Raw genomic sequence first — 16,271 nt, 5'->3', positions numbered from 1 at the left:
CCCCCACAAATATGATTAGTGTGGTTAATCTTCTAATGCAATCAGGATACTGGCAACTGTTAAAATAATAAAATTACATCACAGTCTGGCATTACACAAATAGTATCTCATGCTCATTGAAATGTCTGCACATGGAATGTTTTCTATGCACTCTCACATTATACAGTTTTCTGTTTGTCAGCAAAGCTGACATTTTAAACATCTTGAACATGCTGTCAGGAGAATGAAAACAATGTATAGAGCATATATGTATAGGACTTGTGGGTACCCTGCCAAGGCTGACCACTTTGTATCTTTGATTTTACATGGTAAGCCACTAATTAATAGAAATGAATCAACTGGAACTAAAGCACTGCAGTGAGGGGCTTGAGTTTGGAAAACTGGTTCCCAGCATGTGTTTGTGGTTCACACAAAACCATATTCTCTACAATAACCATCATTTCTAACAACACCGGTGAAAATATGTATTCAAGAGTACTCAGACCAACTATGTCACAAGTTGAGAAAGGTTGTATACATTTAGCAAATAGCCGCCTGTCCATGCATGTCATCTTAACTCGTGTATGAGGCATGCTCATTTAAAGACCAGAGAAGGGTCTAATTTTTAAAGAATCTAGAAAATGCAGCTTTACATGTTAAGGAGTGTGTATACGTGGTGGGGGAAACAGGGGTTGGTCTCTTTCACTCAGCAGTTTTAATTGGCAATTGTCTGTTGATTGAATGCTCAAATAAAATCACATTTGGCTGTGTACTGTCTGTAAGTCTATTTTGCTCTGATTTCTGCAGGTTGGTGTCCTGAGAGACTCAATCTGCAAGTCAACACCCCTGCCTCTTCCACGTGGTCTTTCCCCCTGCTCCGGAACTGGAAATTGCACAAATGATTCCAGGATCGAGACAGTTTTTGGGAAATTCAAGTCAGGAATGTGTGGGTACAGGTTGAGCAGCTCTGAACCCCTCAACCTTTGGAAGGAGCCCATAGTCAGGTTACTTTGGAAGATGGATTGCAGGGTGTGTAGAGCAGAGTATTTTTAAATAGGGGTTTTACTGTTGATAGACGAATGTGGCAGTGAAATACCTGGTGGTGACTGCACTACTTCTCTCTCTGCGGTTGGTATCACTGTCCAGCCCAGTGGAGTACAATATTTTAAAAATACCCAATTGATCAAGGTAACTGCATATCCCAGCTTTGTGCGGTCCTCCAATGGGTTACCAAAAAAAACCCCAGCCCCCTCTCCTGTCCCACTGGTAGAAGGGGCAAACAACAAGCTGGCTTGTTAGAATCCATTGGGATGCTTTGGTTTTGAAAGGTCCTGTTTAAAGATTTTTAACTGATGTTTTGAATGCCTTCGAGTAACACCGAGTTACGTGAAGCACTTTGAAACCAATTCATAAATTGTGAAACGTGTTGCACTTTGACATATTGTCTTTTGAAGCTAATATTAATGTCTTTTGATGTGCTTGATATTTATGTGGTACCGCATAATTAAGTATTAAATCAAATAGCAACTTTGATGTAGAAGTTAAATTGGATATCAATCGTCCGATTCTAATTGTAGCTGCTGTGTGTATATGTGATATTATGTGGAATAACTCCCAATAGTCCTCTATGTTTCAGAAAATTAAAAGTTTTCTGAGTCAAAAAAAGTGATGTGAAAGTTAAACTTAATACATTACAAAGCAAAACTATTATATTGTAGTTTTAGGGATGGTGCATGGAATTGGAACATTTTACTTTTCTCTAGACAAAGAAATTGTGATGCTATTCATATTGTCTTGAATGAAGAACCTCACCCATGCAATCACACTTCTCAATATTAAAACAATTAAAAATAAAATATATATATATATATAATTAGACCTGACAGAACTCAATATTCTTTCTGTTTCAAACTAAACTGTTATGGTAGTCAGAAATTCTTTAAACATATCCTATTTCTTTCAGCCATTTATAAAATGCCAGAGCGATATTTAGGACAGAAAAATATATAAGCGCCCTCATTGCAAATCCATGCACTGTCCCTTTTTTGGTTGGTAACATGTACAAAATAACTCCAGACAGAAAGCTGATAAAACAATTTGCAATTTAAAGGACAGAAAAATTCAAGATATGTACACAAAAGTATTGTAGATTTGTGAATGTTTATATAGCACTATTTCAGGTGATATTATGTAAATACATTGAGCCAGTTTTATGTCAGTTAGAAGAATGTGTTAATATTGTATATATTATTTCTATTCTAGTTGTTTATTTTTTCTTTTGCTAGTGAAGGACGCTATATATACATATAGTGGGATTGTACCATTCTGGAGTTTCAACATTAATCATGTGTTTTGGGAGTTCTTGTACTAAAAATAAATAGTCTGTTAGGTGCATTGTAAAAGATGTTCAAAGAATGCAGGGCCGGTGCATGGGTGAACAGAATAGGTGTGTTCATCCAGTATCAGAGCTTGAGGACTGGACTTTGCAGTGGAAAAAACCAAAACAAACAATGATACTTTACCATTTTCTGTTGCCAGCATCTGTTTTCTGTTCCAGTAGTTCTTGACTGCTTACAATCAGCTATTTTGTGCCTCAAAAGCGTTTTCAATAGAAATCACTGCAGCCCAACAGCTTACCTTACTACCCATCTAGGGAGATAGATGTCTCTTTATTGCGAAATTCCAGAGAAAACATTTGAACACATTGGTAATTGGATCTTCCTCTGACTTCTACTAGTACAAAAAGAGATGCTAACATGGAAGCTTTGTTTTACTTCTAGTTCACAACCATCTTTTGCTTGTTGCCCTTTTTTGATTGAGACTTATTTAGGAAGGATACACTAAAGACAGTTTTGCTAACCTTGGCTCAACGTGTACATTTAAATATATAATGCAGCAGTTACTGTCTTTCATGCAATAGCTTGTACTGTTTTCTATCACAAGTGCATTTTATAAGAATTTTATATATTCTTAAACATAGTAAAATTGAAAATGTAAATTAGAGAGATCTGACTGGTCCTTCTACTTTTTTGAATTTGTGGTTAATTGTAACCAGTGCTCCAGATAAGGTCTTGGGTCCTTAAGCTTAAACACTGCGTAAACTGTATTTTGGTTGTGTAAAATGTAACATTTACATTGAAGTCATGAGTACTAACATTAAATACAGTACATACTTTAATGCTAACTTATGGGGTATACATTAACTACAACCTTACATTTGAACTGTTATGTTAATTTGAACTACTTTACAAAAACTTTAGTCCTGCCTTAATAATATTAGTCTGAGTAGTTTCAAGTGTGGTTTTTATTTATGTATTTATTTATTTGTTTAAGTTGAAAACCCTAATTTATTGGTCATGTGTCTCTGGCAATTCCCAGGCAGGCTACAATTAGCTGCCCCAGCATTCTCTAGCTACCACTTGCAGTATATTAACAAATTAACATTGAGACTCCGGGAACCAACAAAGTATAAGAAGCTTGATAACATGCAAACTGAAGCTGTGCAGCAAAATTGTCATGCACATTCTTTACACATAAAATGTAAACATTTTTTCAATGCATAAACACGCAGTACACAGCTTATCTGGAGCGCTGATTGTAACAATTTTAATTCATAAAAAGGGACAATGACTTTGTATTTGTTGTCCATAAATTCTTGAACGAGGCTAACATTTAAGCACTGCATATGCCGGCTGTGTAAGTGGTATAGCTTTGTTTGTTTTTAAAGTGGCCTTGTCTCACCTGCTTGGGTTAGCCTGTCATGTGATATAAACTACCTGGTGCAGAATCTGAATGTATCATGTCACAGTGTTTGTAATGCATGGTTACAATGGCACACAAGCATTCACATTTTTATTTTACAAAAAGAAAATACTAATTGTCAGTGCCGATAACAAAATACTTGATGAAACACATTAAAATACAGTTCATCGACTGTATTATTTTCATTTTACTAACCTGCTAAAACCTAGAAAGCTACAAACTATACATGGAAACACAATCCGATTTAAGTTATTTTACATCAGAGGCTTGGTTGGCAAAATGTTGTTTTCATAGATGTGGAGATAGCTCATATGTACTTGGTCATCTGTTTTACTGCTAAAAGGAATGATTATACAATATAATGTATTTGTCTATTTATATAATCATGCCATCAAAGCTGTTTCTTTATAAACTCATTCAAATCTGTGTGTTTACAAACAAACAGTGGCTTTTTATTTTTAGTGTATTACTACTTTTTTCAACAATTTCTGTTGATTCATTGTGTTACAGGAGATTGTTATTGTGTATTGCATGTGCATTTTTAGAGCACACATTTCTTGACTTAAAACTATGAATATGAATTTGTGTATGAGATTCATCATGTTCCCTTTGCTTTATTTCTGTATACCATGTCATAGTTCTATTTGTCTACAATGGCAGTCACAAACCTGTTTTCTATTGTATGTGTGTCATATTTTTTAATGTGATATTTATGTTACTATAGATAAAAGCTCAAAACTCGGCAGATATATTTTGGTTCATTAGAAAATGGCAGGATGTAAATTAGTTTCTGACTAGATTGTTTTGGTATGATTAAAGCGTGCCTCAGTCCCAGTTCATCACTTTAGATTTACTGCTCCTTCTTAAATACTGCAGCTTTGTGCTTTGAAGTTGAGTACCGATTAAAATCAAATTATATTAAGAACAAAGAACTGTATTTCTTCTTAGATTTACTTTATATGTCTTTAAAAAATGTGAGGCAACTTTTAAAATCTTGCCTCTCTCTAACTGTAGTATTACATTCTGTCTGTATGTATTGTGCTGAACTGTGTTTATTTATATGTAAAATGACCTGTTTTATAGACTACTTTATTTCTATTGACTTGAAGGAAAGCAAATCATATTGGTACTAGAGAAAATAAATAATTTATGAAATGCACTGGATTTGTTTTACTAAAAAGTTCCTCATACAGTACATTGTACTAAATTAAACTATGGGTCACAATGTAAAGATCTAATGAAGTACACCCCTTTAAAAAAAAAAGGTAGTACTAAAATGTTATCTTTCCCTATATTGTAAGCATCTGACAACAGCACACAATTAATGTAGTTGATCATGAATACAAAAGTAAAACACTTAACTTACATGGCAATTTAATTTCCCATGGCAGTTTTCTCTCAGCTGGCATGTTGAGCCGCTCAAAGTCTTGATTGTGAGACCTTCTCATCCTCATCAAGGGACAGGAACACACAGACACAATACAGACGGGATTAAACACTGAAACTACATCTTAATTCTCAGACACGGTTAATATATATATATATATTTTTTTTTTTTTCATACACCATCCTCCTCCTCCTGTGGAAACACAATTGTTTAGTTAAAACCAACATTACTGATCATGCCAACATCATTGCTCACTTCAGGAGCTGGACTCAAACTACTGTCTTCAGGGAGGGAAGGCCATGGGATTAGCCCGCTGCATCACCAGCTGTCAAGGGAAAGCTGTATTTCACAGTAAATAAGGTAAATTAACACATGATTTGAAAATAAAAGAAATCAACTGGATTTGAACACAGCCCGAGTGAGATGTGTCAAAGACATGTAGAAGGAAGGTTCTCCATTGGGGTCAAAGTTAAAATTCATTGATTTATTGTTTGAAAAGGACTCCATTAAATGGCATTCCAACATCAATATTGTTACACTGAATTATAATTACAATTGTTGATTTGGATAATTTTACTGGAATTTAGTCAGACAACAGGTTGTAAAAAAAACAAATTCATACTGTATCTTGAATTGAATTTTAATTGCTCCTCTGGCATATGGTCTTCAATATCCACAATCTTCTTTCATTAACACATTCCCATCCATTATGGCTTTTCATAATGCAAATCACAATAATGACAGTCTCTTTTGCAGTCATGTGTTAAACACCATAGTCCCAAATCTGGCCACTGTTCTCTATATAAATGCCTTCCTGAAATGCGCTGCAAAATTCAAATCAGACGGGATAGAGGTGGCTTCAAGATGGCTGTTAATTTGTTTCTTCAAATCACTGTCCAGCAATGCATCTCCAATTGTAAACTTCTCCTGTGTATATATAAAAAAAAATGCTGTTAGGGAAATCTATCTCTTGTAAGTTTAAATGAATACATGCAAATGCCATGTCCACAAGGTCTTTTCTCACGAAAAATTACTTTGAATGAGGACCTAATAAGTAGATTTAGTCACATCAGATACATTTAACACAGTGCATTTGAAATTTGGAGGAATAACCTTTTTCTTTGATGATGGTGTTGCAACTGGAGGATTGAATGTCATTCCTTTTATACTGTAATCTTCAAAAAGGTCAGTAGCAGATCTAGGAAAAAAACAAAAATACATACATTATTTTTTTGTACAGATGAAACAAGTATATATGATCACTATCTGCTATAGTGTCATGCTATTTTGTTATTGAATTTGTTTAAATGTATGCAAAGCATAAAACTGGAGTAAAATCTACTATTACTGAAATATCAATTTGCAATGCATTTAATATTAGAGTCTCATAGTCCCGAGATGAACCCTATCCCTGATTGTAAGCAACAGAGTTTAACTTAATCAGAATGAACCTTTAGAAAGCATCTTAAAGAGCAATTCGTGCAAGCCTTCATAAAGCAGTCATGAATTCCAGAAGTGGAGACAGAGGGTTGAACATCTTACTTTCTACTGAGATCCACGTTAAGGGCTCCTGACCCCTCGCTTGGTGCCCCGACAATGAGATGAGCTGCAAACTTCCGCACAATAGGATGATAGTGTCTCTAAATACATATAAAAACACAACACAAAGAAGAAATAAAGCATGGCAGGACTTAGAATATTTGCTAATTTAAAGTAAAGCCGGTATGTGTTCAATGAAATCAATGAACACTCACCTGAAGTGTGTGCAACTCCCACAGAGATGTATTCTGAGGATTACAATACTCTGGTTCATCAAGCTCCGGCAGATATATCCCACTACCCTGTGACTCATTATCTAACAAAATATCGGACTTGGGGAATGTCTGAAATAAAAAGAACATACAATGAAAACAAATACAAAATACAGGTAACTTGGCAACAAAGTGTTTGGCCAATGTCACTAGTTTGTTACTTTCTCCTTCTAGTAAGCCGTTTCTTGGACAATGAAATTGCCTTTTGCGTTTAGTGACAAAACATAAACAGGACATAAGTTAAAAAAAAAACACACATCCATATATATTTATTTAAAAAAAAAAAGTTAAACTCGTGAGCGGTGTTACATAAAACAGCCCTACTCATTATTGAGTACACAGTGTGGGTGTCGGTGCAGGTCACTACTTACGTGCATTAGCACCCTGTTTGTTGCCAAGATGCCGATTGTTGAATTAGGAAGCACTTGTAAAGAGAGTGTGGTGAGGCGTTTAATGAAAGCAAGTGCTCGCTGCACTGAAACCTGCTTCCTGCGCTTAGTCAGCATGACGTCCAGACACTGCAGGACAATGATCATATCATCATTCGCTGTACCTGAGGGAATGAAACACAAGTTTACAACTTGAGCTTAAAAATACATCCAGAAAGTGACTAAAATTGAATGCATTTAATAATAATAATGCTTATATATAAGCATACCTGCATGTAGTCTGAGAAGAGTTTTGTAGAGGTGCGTGTAGAATTTCAATGGGTCAATGTTCAGTACGTCACCTGCAACAGAAAAGGTATCTGTCATTTTACTGAAATACAAAAGGATAATGAATTGAAAACACTGGAAGAAAGGTCTTTTGACATACCTTGACCAGAGAGAACATGAAAGGCGGTCTGAATACAATGAAGGCTTTCCCTGTAGCTCAAATCCTACGGGAAACAATACAAAAATATTGGGATAGAGTAAAAACACAGTTTGAGGGTAATGTGTTTTTTTTGTTTTTACTTTACATGTATCAGAATGCATATGGCTATCATAATGCAAATCTATTTCACATATAAATAACAAAAGGCCATAGTTTAGAATCAATATTCAGCGCTTTTTGGAATTAACAGACAGAATAAAAACACCCAACAAACACTTGTATTTACCCCAGATTCAACGAGTTTGTGCAGCACAATCAGCAGATCATCAAAGAACTCCACATTAATAAGGTGGGCAAACCTAATGGGGGGGAAAACAATGTTCTCTTTTAGACTGACTATCAGGCTAGAAGCAATAGCAAATGATACACAATTCCTCTTATTATTGTATATTACTGGATTGGCCTTCATTGCATTCTTTAAAAAAAAACAACAATATGAACTATTTTTAAAAAGCATATTCCAGCCGTAACACACATGTCCCCGCCTGAAAACTGCATTTAATGTCTTACTTTGCAAGACCTTCCAAAACACAAGGGAGTAGAATTGACTTCTGAGCTTTCTTCAGTATCCTGAAGTAGGTTAAAAACACAATGTTCAGGGTCTCTGTGTGCTGATTGAGAGACAAAAAAAAATACATATAAGAATTGTTCACGTACATTAATTCTAACACATCTTTTAGAGTACGTACAGTAAAAACCTGTTACTAGCCTAGCCAGAACTATTAAGATGACACACCTAGTAAAATTAAAATACATTTTCAGGCTGCTAATTTGGAAATGCAGAAACATGTACAATACAAATAACACAGGAAGTGTAAACTACATGTATTATTACTAAGGAGTAGAAAATACACTTGGCTTTTTAGAGGATGGAGCTAGATGATTTCCCCATCACTAAAGAGCCTCTTTACCTAACATCCCGCAGAGGGCATGTGGCTGAGGTCATTTCTTAATAAATGTAGGTCGCTTATTGTTTTTCTAACAGTACTTGCATTATTCTGCTCTTCCACAAATTTCTCCCTATCTTCTGCGGATAAAATTTTACATCTGCAGGCCATTGTTGTTTGTTTTGGTATTGACTGTTTTGTTGTGTTCATGTACTGGTGGTACTTTGTTTTCAAAAATTGAGGTTAGCAGTTTTATCATCAACCTTTACATACAGGTCTTGCACTACCACCATGTACAATACGCCTGTAAAACACTGAGGTTTCTAGAAAAACTACTGTAAACCATGTACTATATTATCACCAGAAACCACCTACCAGTTTAAGCTTTTTCTCTTTGCATTCTGTTGCTTCAGCTTCCAGAAGTTCTTTTTCTAACTTCTCTTCAGCTTTCTTCCACTAAAAATAAATACAAAATACATTCTATTAAGATGGTTCACATTTCAAGAGCTAAAAATCTCAGCAGCACATGAGCACCACAGTGTTGTAGTAAAATGAAAAGTGACCTTTCTTTGCATTCTTGAGAGATGTTTTCTCTTTTCTTTGAAGTTCATGAATCTCTTTTTGGGGGCAATATCATCTGCATCTTTCTTAACTTCCACTTCTTTTACTCTCAAGCAAAGCAGAGCCTTCAGAACCTGTTATTAAAAAATGTACATAATATATAATTCAAAGAAAAAAACATTCATGGAATAAGTGTTACTTTGACAGGTAAAGTGATACAGGAGATATAATGTTTAGCTTGTACAACTGTACAGTATATAATACAATCCTTGGTTTTCTTCTAAACAATACACTTGGCTGAATTGTATGAATTGTATTCCTTTAGATTTTACAATGCCAGAATTATACAAAATCATGTAAAAAATGTACTTTATATTGCCATATACTATAGCGGTTACCACATATACACTTGATGTTATCATTCCCAATACATATTTTATAGAGGATTATACTTTGGCTAAAGACCATGACATTTAAAATAGTGTCAAGTGACTTTACAAATATTCACAGATGGATCATGTTCTTTTTCTGTAGGGGTCTTGAGATATGACTATAAAAAAGGACTACTTACTAATTGGTCCTTATATAGGTACATGGATGTAACAGGGCGAGCAGCCCTGTACATTGTTTTGTTTATTTTAGTTTAGAACGGGGGTTCCCCCTCCGCCCCTGTGTTATTTTGTATTTATTATTATTATGATGTTTAGATGACGGCGTAGCCGTTTTGTTTTTGGTAACGTGGATGGGAAGCCCCATCCACACAATGGACTATAAATATTATGCAAGAGTTACTTACCTCTGGTTTGACCTCATAGTTTCTACTTTTGACAAGACCTGAGATCACTTTAACCATCCCGAGAGAGGCTTGACCAACTTTGTCTTGTTTAAAAAGCTTCCTCACTGCTTCACAGCTCATTTCTGAAATCTAGAAATAAAACCGGCGGAACAGCGAGGATTACTTCTCATGCAGCACAATAATTCAAGAGGGTTAGGGTTTTTAAATTGTTGCACAGACTTTCATAAATTTAGCTTTTATATATCTTTATATCTATCTATATATATATATATATATATATATATATATATATATATATATATATATATATATTTTTTTGCTAAGATGGCCTTGCCCATTGCTTACAACAAAAATATTTGAACACACCTATAAATAGCAGTAATCTCTATTGCAAAATTCCGTTTATAACATTTAACGCACTGCACCATTTTAGTAAACAATTTAAAATATATTCTACTACAAACCAAGGATCACCAGTTTGGATTGCCAATTAAATTGGCAATTGTCAAATGTAACTGTGACTCAGTTTTATTCTGGGGAGATTTCACAATTAAACTAAGAGAAGTAGTCACCTTTTTACAGTCATGATTCATAAGGGGTACAATCATCACAATGATATTGTTGTGGAAGTTGAAGTGAGGCAACGCCACCAGGAGCTCACAAAGACACTTCACGGCTACTTCAGCCAGGCCTTTGTAAGACTTTAATGAAACAACATCACTTTTCTTTTTCTTCATCTGTTTCCAGTCTATGGGGAGAACATAGAAAACCTTTTGTCAAATAAATACACATTTCAGCCACCTCATGACCATCTTTTAGTACTTGCTATAAAACAAATAATTGTTATCTTATGATGTAATGATTCTAGCTCAAAAAGTTTGTCTAGATATTAAGCATTAAAATATATTTGCTCTTCCCATACCTTTAACAGTTTGCTCCAAGTTCTCAAGGTAAAACTTGTACTGACTTACTAAACCTTCTTCAAACTCTCGTAGTTGCTGGGTTTCTTTTTTAACCTAAAAATGAAAAACATATATACACGTTAGATGCTTGGCAGCTATGGAAATAACCATCATTGGTAATTCATCGTTAATATTGTTTGACGCCAGAAAGCAGACATAAGAGAACAAATGTCTCTCAAATCGCTAAATTCTACATTTATGTACTGCAAGATTTCCACCACATAAAGCATGCAATGTTTATATAACATAGCAAATACAAAGTCAGTAATTCAAACAAAACCCTTAATAAAATAAATAAGTTATTTTTTAAGGCCGAAAGATACAGTAAACAGCAACCTTAAAGTCACAGAAATCTGCAGTACATTACAGAAACATCAGTAGGTCCCTGTATAATATTTATGCAAGAAAAAGCAATACGATTACAATACCTTAGTAGACTTTTCTGCTTCAGTCAAGGGCCGAATCCTGTAAGAAGGAACTATGTCCTTAAAGATCTCCATCAGTGAGACCATCACTAGCTTTCGAACTGTGGCGGCCACATAGGGATCCAACTCTACCAGCATTGAGCGAAGCTCCTTCAGCTTCTTAATCTGTGGGGAAAAAGTAATCAAGGATTTTGAAGCAGTTGCATCATCAAACTCTCAAACATGATAGGTTAGTAACATTTGGATTGTAAAGCCAAGCTGGTAAGCAAATGGATCACAAAAACACATTGCAAATGTTCGGTATATATATATATCTATATATATTTATATCTATATATATATATATATATATCTATATATATATATATAAAAGCATCCTTGGTGCGTTAACTGAATTCATCAAAAGTGTAGCCTACTTTGAGGAAACAGACCCTCTTGTAGTGTGCTTGCATTGCACAAAGGTACATTTAGTAGTAAGGACACAAGCTGCACCTACACTATATCACCCTGTGAATCAAACTAGATATTAAAGAGCGTTACCTGTTTTATTTTAAACAAAGTTGTTATTATACTGGTAACATTTTAAAGGAAACTTCTATAAAGTACATATTTAAAATCTTAACTATACATAAACTATTTTAAAAACTGTATCTGTGAATCTGTCTAGTCACTAAAGATATAAAACAAGTCATTAAAAGCAGAAATTCCTTTCAAAGCTTGCTATGCAAACACTTACATTGGCCGATGGATCTGACAAAATGGATGATCCCAGAGCAGCAATGCAAACCTTTCTCTCCTCTAATCTCTTTCTCCGGAGGACCACCAGCTCTTGTGTGGTTAGCAATGGAAGAGGCTTCGGAGCATTAACTTAAAAAAAAATGTACAAAATTAAAAAAAAGTTTTCAGATTCTGAGTAACAGCAAAGTATGGTCTGCAGGGGGCGCCAAGATATTAGAGATTAAGTCTTCTGGAAATTTAAAGCTGATGTCTATGCATTACATTCAGGGCATCTGTTTCTCAGTTTTTATTAATTTCATTTTTCGTTGCTTATTTTTTAGCTATTTTTCAAGTTATTTGTAAATCTTTTTGGGGGCTTTCACTGTTTATATACTGTATGAAATTATTGGGGTTTTTTTTCTGTCAATATGTATAGTAACTCGACAATACTTGCAAACTTTTTCAATTGTACCTTATTTCCTTTGTTGTCTTCCACAATGAAATCCTTATGGTCACAGGCATATTCTTCTGGGGTTTTTGTGTATTCAGGCATTTTTACATTTCGCAACAATTCTGTTTTAAATTCCACAAAAGTGTAATTATTCCCGGTCACAGAGCTTCAAATCTTGCGAGCAAGAACAATCCTCAGTTTTTTGCAATCCCATTTTAAATCTTGCGAGCGTGTACAATCCGTCAATAAAAATGCAGGAATTTGCTGCCGCTCAGTAGTTCGGGTGGGTTTAAGTATTCAGAATTAATCAATGCTAGCTACAAGTCAGGGATGAGGGACATTGCCCAGTTGCACTGCACAGGTTATTATATTATTTTATTTTATTTTTTTCATGAGGAAAGGGGTCAAGTCACTAATTATATTGTGTGTCAGTCCTTAAAGAGCAGCAGTGGGCAAAATGAACAATGTGCATCCTATTACAACAATGTATGTAGCTGCAGGGCAGTCTATTGACAGACTCAAATAAGAACTAAAGACCAAATAAATATTACAGCAGTATGTTGTGACGACAACCAAAATCATTGCCAGATTACCAGGTTTTTTTAATAGTTTAGCTGAGAAACCCGTTTGGTTCAGAATGAAAATAACAACTTAAAGTTTATATGAATTCATTTCACAAATATTTACAGTACAATGCAAAGAACACTTATAAGATGCTTTACATATATTTAAACATCACCTAACGCCAAAATGGAAGATTGGTTGGCTGACAATACGGAGACAAACCCTCCAATTTTGTTTTACCTTCTTCAGCACCATCACCATCACCTTCATCCTCATTTTCCTTCTCTGCTTTCTTTACTACTGCATAAACAGGACAATACAATAAAAAAACAGTGAATCAAATTACAATACTAAAAAAATGTAATTTTCACAATTATTTGTACATAACATGTTTACTGTAATGATATGAAACAAATGTATATATAAAACATCAAATCAATTATAAACATCTCAGTTAAAAAAAAAAAAAAGAAAAAACAAACAGGAATAAAAACTTCCAATGACAAGCTAGTAAGAACTCAAAATAATAATAATAATTTATAAAAACAATCAGGATAGTAATTCAGCTTTTCATGAAGATGTGACAAGTGAATAGGCTCTTATCCAGATCATAGAGCAGGTTATTGAATGTTCGAAGTAGACTGTTCAGTACCTGGTTTCTCCATAGTCTGGGGAATAATGCCAGTCTTGTCTTTGATGGGCAGCAGATGAATAAGCTCTTTTTCCTGCTCCTTCTGCATCAGTCTAGGCACCTTCTCATACTTATCCATCACATTCTCCTGCTTGCGCTTCCTGGCATGGACTGGCTCACTGTACATTAATGCAGATAAATTAGCATTTAACAGGGTTGTAACAAAGCTTATAAATGTCCATTAGAACAGTTACTGCTGCAAGAACTAAACACACATGACTTTGATTTTCCACAGGGAATCACTCATATCGTACCTGGAGGAAAGGTCTCTTGTTAGGAATGAGGCTTTTTGAGCCATGGCCTTCATCTGCTCCAGATCATCTTCTTCCATCATATCCACAGGAAGAGTTTCCTCAAACTCCTCCTCGTCCTCCTCATCCTCTGTAAGCAACACATATGGGGGGGGGGGGGAATGAACAAAAATATATGTTCTTTCCTTTGGTCAAAATACACACTACACAGCATACGCAATATAATCTCATAACAAATGCATATGCAAAGATTCTAAGATAACTGTAGACAATACAATGAGAAAAACTCCTACCTGGTCTTTTCTTGTACCGCTCCAGTGGAAGAGGAGTTCTGGTTGCAGCATTACTGAGAGCTTGCTTGAGCTTCTTCTGCTCCTTCCGGTGTTTCTTTGCGATGCTTTGCTGCTTGAACTGCCTGTTCTTTAGTTTGTTTTCAATCTTGATATTGCTGGTTTTTAGCAATTTGCGAAAGCTTGGTGCTTTCTTCTTGCTTTTTCTCTGGTGGAGGAAATTTGATCATTAGAAAAATCAACAAACAATTGGGATAGCCGTGGTCACCCCGTAAACCTTGGTCCGGTGTAGTGCCACAGTATTAAATACTGTGACTCTTGATATTCTCAGTTATCAAAATGTGTTAATTGTAAGCAACATAAAAATAATATTTACAATACTGTAGTTTACGAGATCATATTCTACTTATGGGCAGATCTAAAGGCAGTTTATACTTTACATGAGCCAGAAAGGGGAGACTGCACACTTTTTGTTGTGTGTGTTTTCCCATTTCATCCAAATTTCCTTAAGTGATAAATCTATGAATACAATTGTATTGTATGAATATCTGGACTGTTGATATCTAAGTGTCAGATAGAAAAGTAACGTCAAACAATTGTTTATTTGGCTTTGGGAGCTATTTTACAAAAATAAACCACCATAAGGATAGCAGGCATGAAAACAAAACTTTGACAGAAGACGACATAATAAATAATGTTTGTATTCAAGGAATTTATTGTTAGAAAATCTGACATTCTACACTCGTAACGACAGTTGTTACAGTTACAGTTTTACTCACGTCTAGAATGATAAAAGATTATACACTTACCGGTGCCATTTTATATTATTAAACGTATTTCCAGAGGATCTTCTTGCTCACCAGAAAAACAGATTTCGCTTCCAAGAAAATGTTAGTAAAAATGTTTCATATCAAGCGTGGTTATATGAAAATGTATGATAATGTACAACAAAAAAGCAAAGTATACTAACGTACAATTTGAGTTTCTGCTTCCAGTACCTAAAACATCAAACCGCCTGTTTACATATACATGTGTTACTCTCCGAAAAATAAAACACATGTGGGCTTTCCAGCAACCGGAAGTGATTCGTGTTGTCAAGTAAGAGTGTCTCAGTGACGTTGTAGGTGTTTTATCAGAACGCCACCAGACGGCGTGGATGACTAACAACAACAACAACCGGTAAACAGATTTTAGAGAACACAGCATGCAGTGTATTTGAATGGGAATTGGCAATATATCATTGTTCTCTCAATCTGTATATGGAGAGAGACCAATACTGAGCAAATACTTTTGTAACCTTCATCAGCAAAAATGATTGAGATAATCACTCATGGTTACCTACGTATTTGTGAATCCTGGTTGTGACTGGTTTGGTTAATGAAGACTATTTAAAACCTGTAGCACATTCTTTACAAAATGCTTATTACAGGATATTATTTAATACATTGTCCCTCTATGTGTGTGTATGTATATATACCATACATTTTTCACCAGAACTGTTGCTTGTCAAATTGTGATTGAAAGTTAGTATACACATATTGTTCCACAGATTCTTGAGCTTTCTGGCTTGTAATACTTACACACAGCCTGTCTTTATCTCTAATCATATTTATTATATATATATATATATATATATATATATATATATATATATATATATATATATATATATATATATACATATATACATATATATATACACATACATATATACACATACATATATACACACACACAAATTCATATATATTAGAACAAATTCACCAAATGATTTACAATTCTCTGCAGTCACTGTTTATGCAGATCACTCCCCAGTTGCTCCCTGCCACACGACAGCTCAGTACATAGCCTTTGGAACTTC

General features: G+C 34.8%; 2 protein-coding genes across 5 annotated transcripts in view; one reads left to right on the top strand and one right to left on the bottom strand.

The window, feature by feature from the left end:
• plce1 (phospholipase C, epsilon 1) overlaps positions 1–4,900 on the top strand; it is a 114,320-nt gene extending 109,420 nt beyond the window's left edge. For all 3 annotated transcript variants that reach the window (XM_058984999.1, XM_058985000.1, XM_034031608.3), the window contains one exon: positions 787–4,900. In XM_058984999.1, coding sequence (XP_058840982.1) covers positions 787–881 — 95 coding nt within the window. In that variant the 3' untranslated portion in view covers positions 882–4,900. The remainder of the gene's footprint in view (positions 1–786) is intronic.
• A 691-nt stretch (positions 4,901–5,591) lies between these two features.
• Positions 5,592–15,499, bottom strand: noc3l (NOC3-like DNA replication regulator). Of its 2 annotated transcripts, none has more exons than XM_034030349.3 (21): positions 15,220–15,499; positions 14,414–14,618; positions 14,124–14,250; positions 13,831–13,988; positions 13,419–13,478; positions 12,183–12,313; positions 11,450–11,611; positions 10,982–11,075; positions 10,632–10,807; positions 10,060–10,188; positions 9,266–9,397; positions 9,078–9,158; positions 8,326–8,426; positions 8,042–8,114; positions 7,756–7,819; positions 7,598–7,669; positions 7,311–7,492; positions 6,883–7,011; positions 6,671–6,768; positions 6,242–6,326; positions 5,592–6,055 (listed from the first exon to the last, which is right to left on the bottom strand). In XM_034030349.3, the coding sequence occupies exons 1-21, from the start codon at positions 15,226–15,228 to the stop codon at positions 5,927–5,929; spliced, it is 2,397 nt and encodes a 798-aa protein (XP_033886240.2). In that variant the 5' UTR covers positions 15,229–15,499; the 3' UTR covers positions 5,592–5,926. The 2 variants fall into 2 exon arrangements, with proteins under 2 accessions (XP_033886240.2, XP_033886241.2); XM_034030350.3 differs by having other exon boundaries at positions 13,419–13,475.
• Between the last annotated feature and the right edge of the window lie 772 nt (positions 15,500–16,271).

Source organism: Acipenser ruthenus, chromosome 13, assembly GCF_902713425.1.
Source record: "Acipenser ruthenus chromosome 13, fAciRut3.2 maternal haplotype, whole genome shotgun sequence".
In the NCBI taxonomy this organism is placed as follows: Eukaryota; Metazoa; Chordata; class Actinopteri; order Acipenseriformes; family Acipenseridae; genus Acipenser; species Acipenser ruthenus.
The sequence above is the reverse complement of the archived record's forward strand: the minus strand, read 5'-3'. Positions and strand labels throughout refer to the sequence as shown.

Excerpts from the sequence above, each read along its gene's own strand:
- noc3l (XM_034030349.3), bottom strand. Across the intron at positions 13,479-13,830 it reads CCAGACTATGGAGAAACCAG|TAGTAAAGAAAGCAGAGAAG; the intron begins GTACTGAACAGT and ends CTGTTTATGCAG. Across the intron at positions 9,398-10,059 it reads ACTATGAGGTCAAACCAGAG|GTTCTGAAGGCTCTGCTTTG; the intron begins GTAAGTAACTCT and ends TTTTAATAACAG.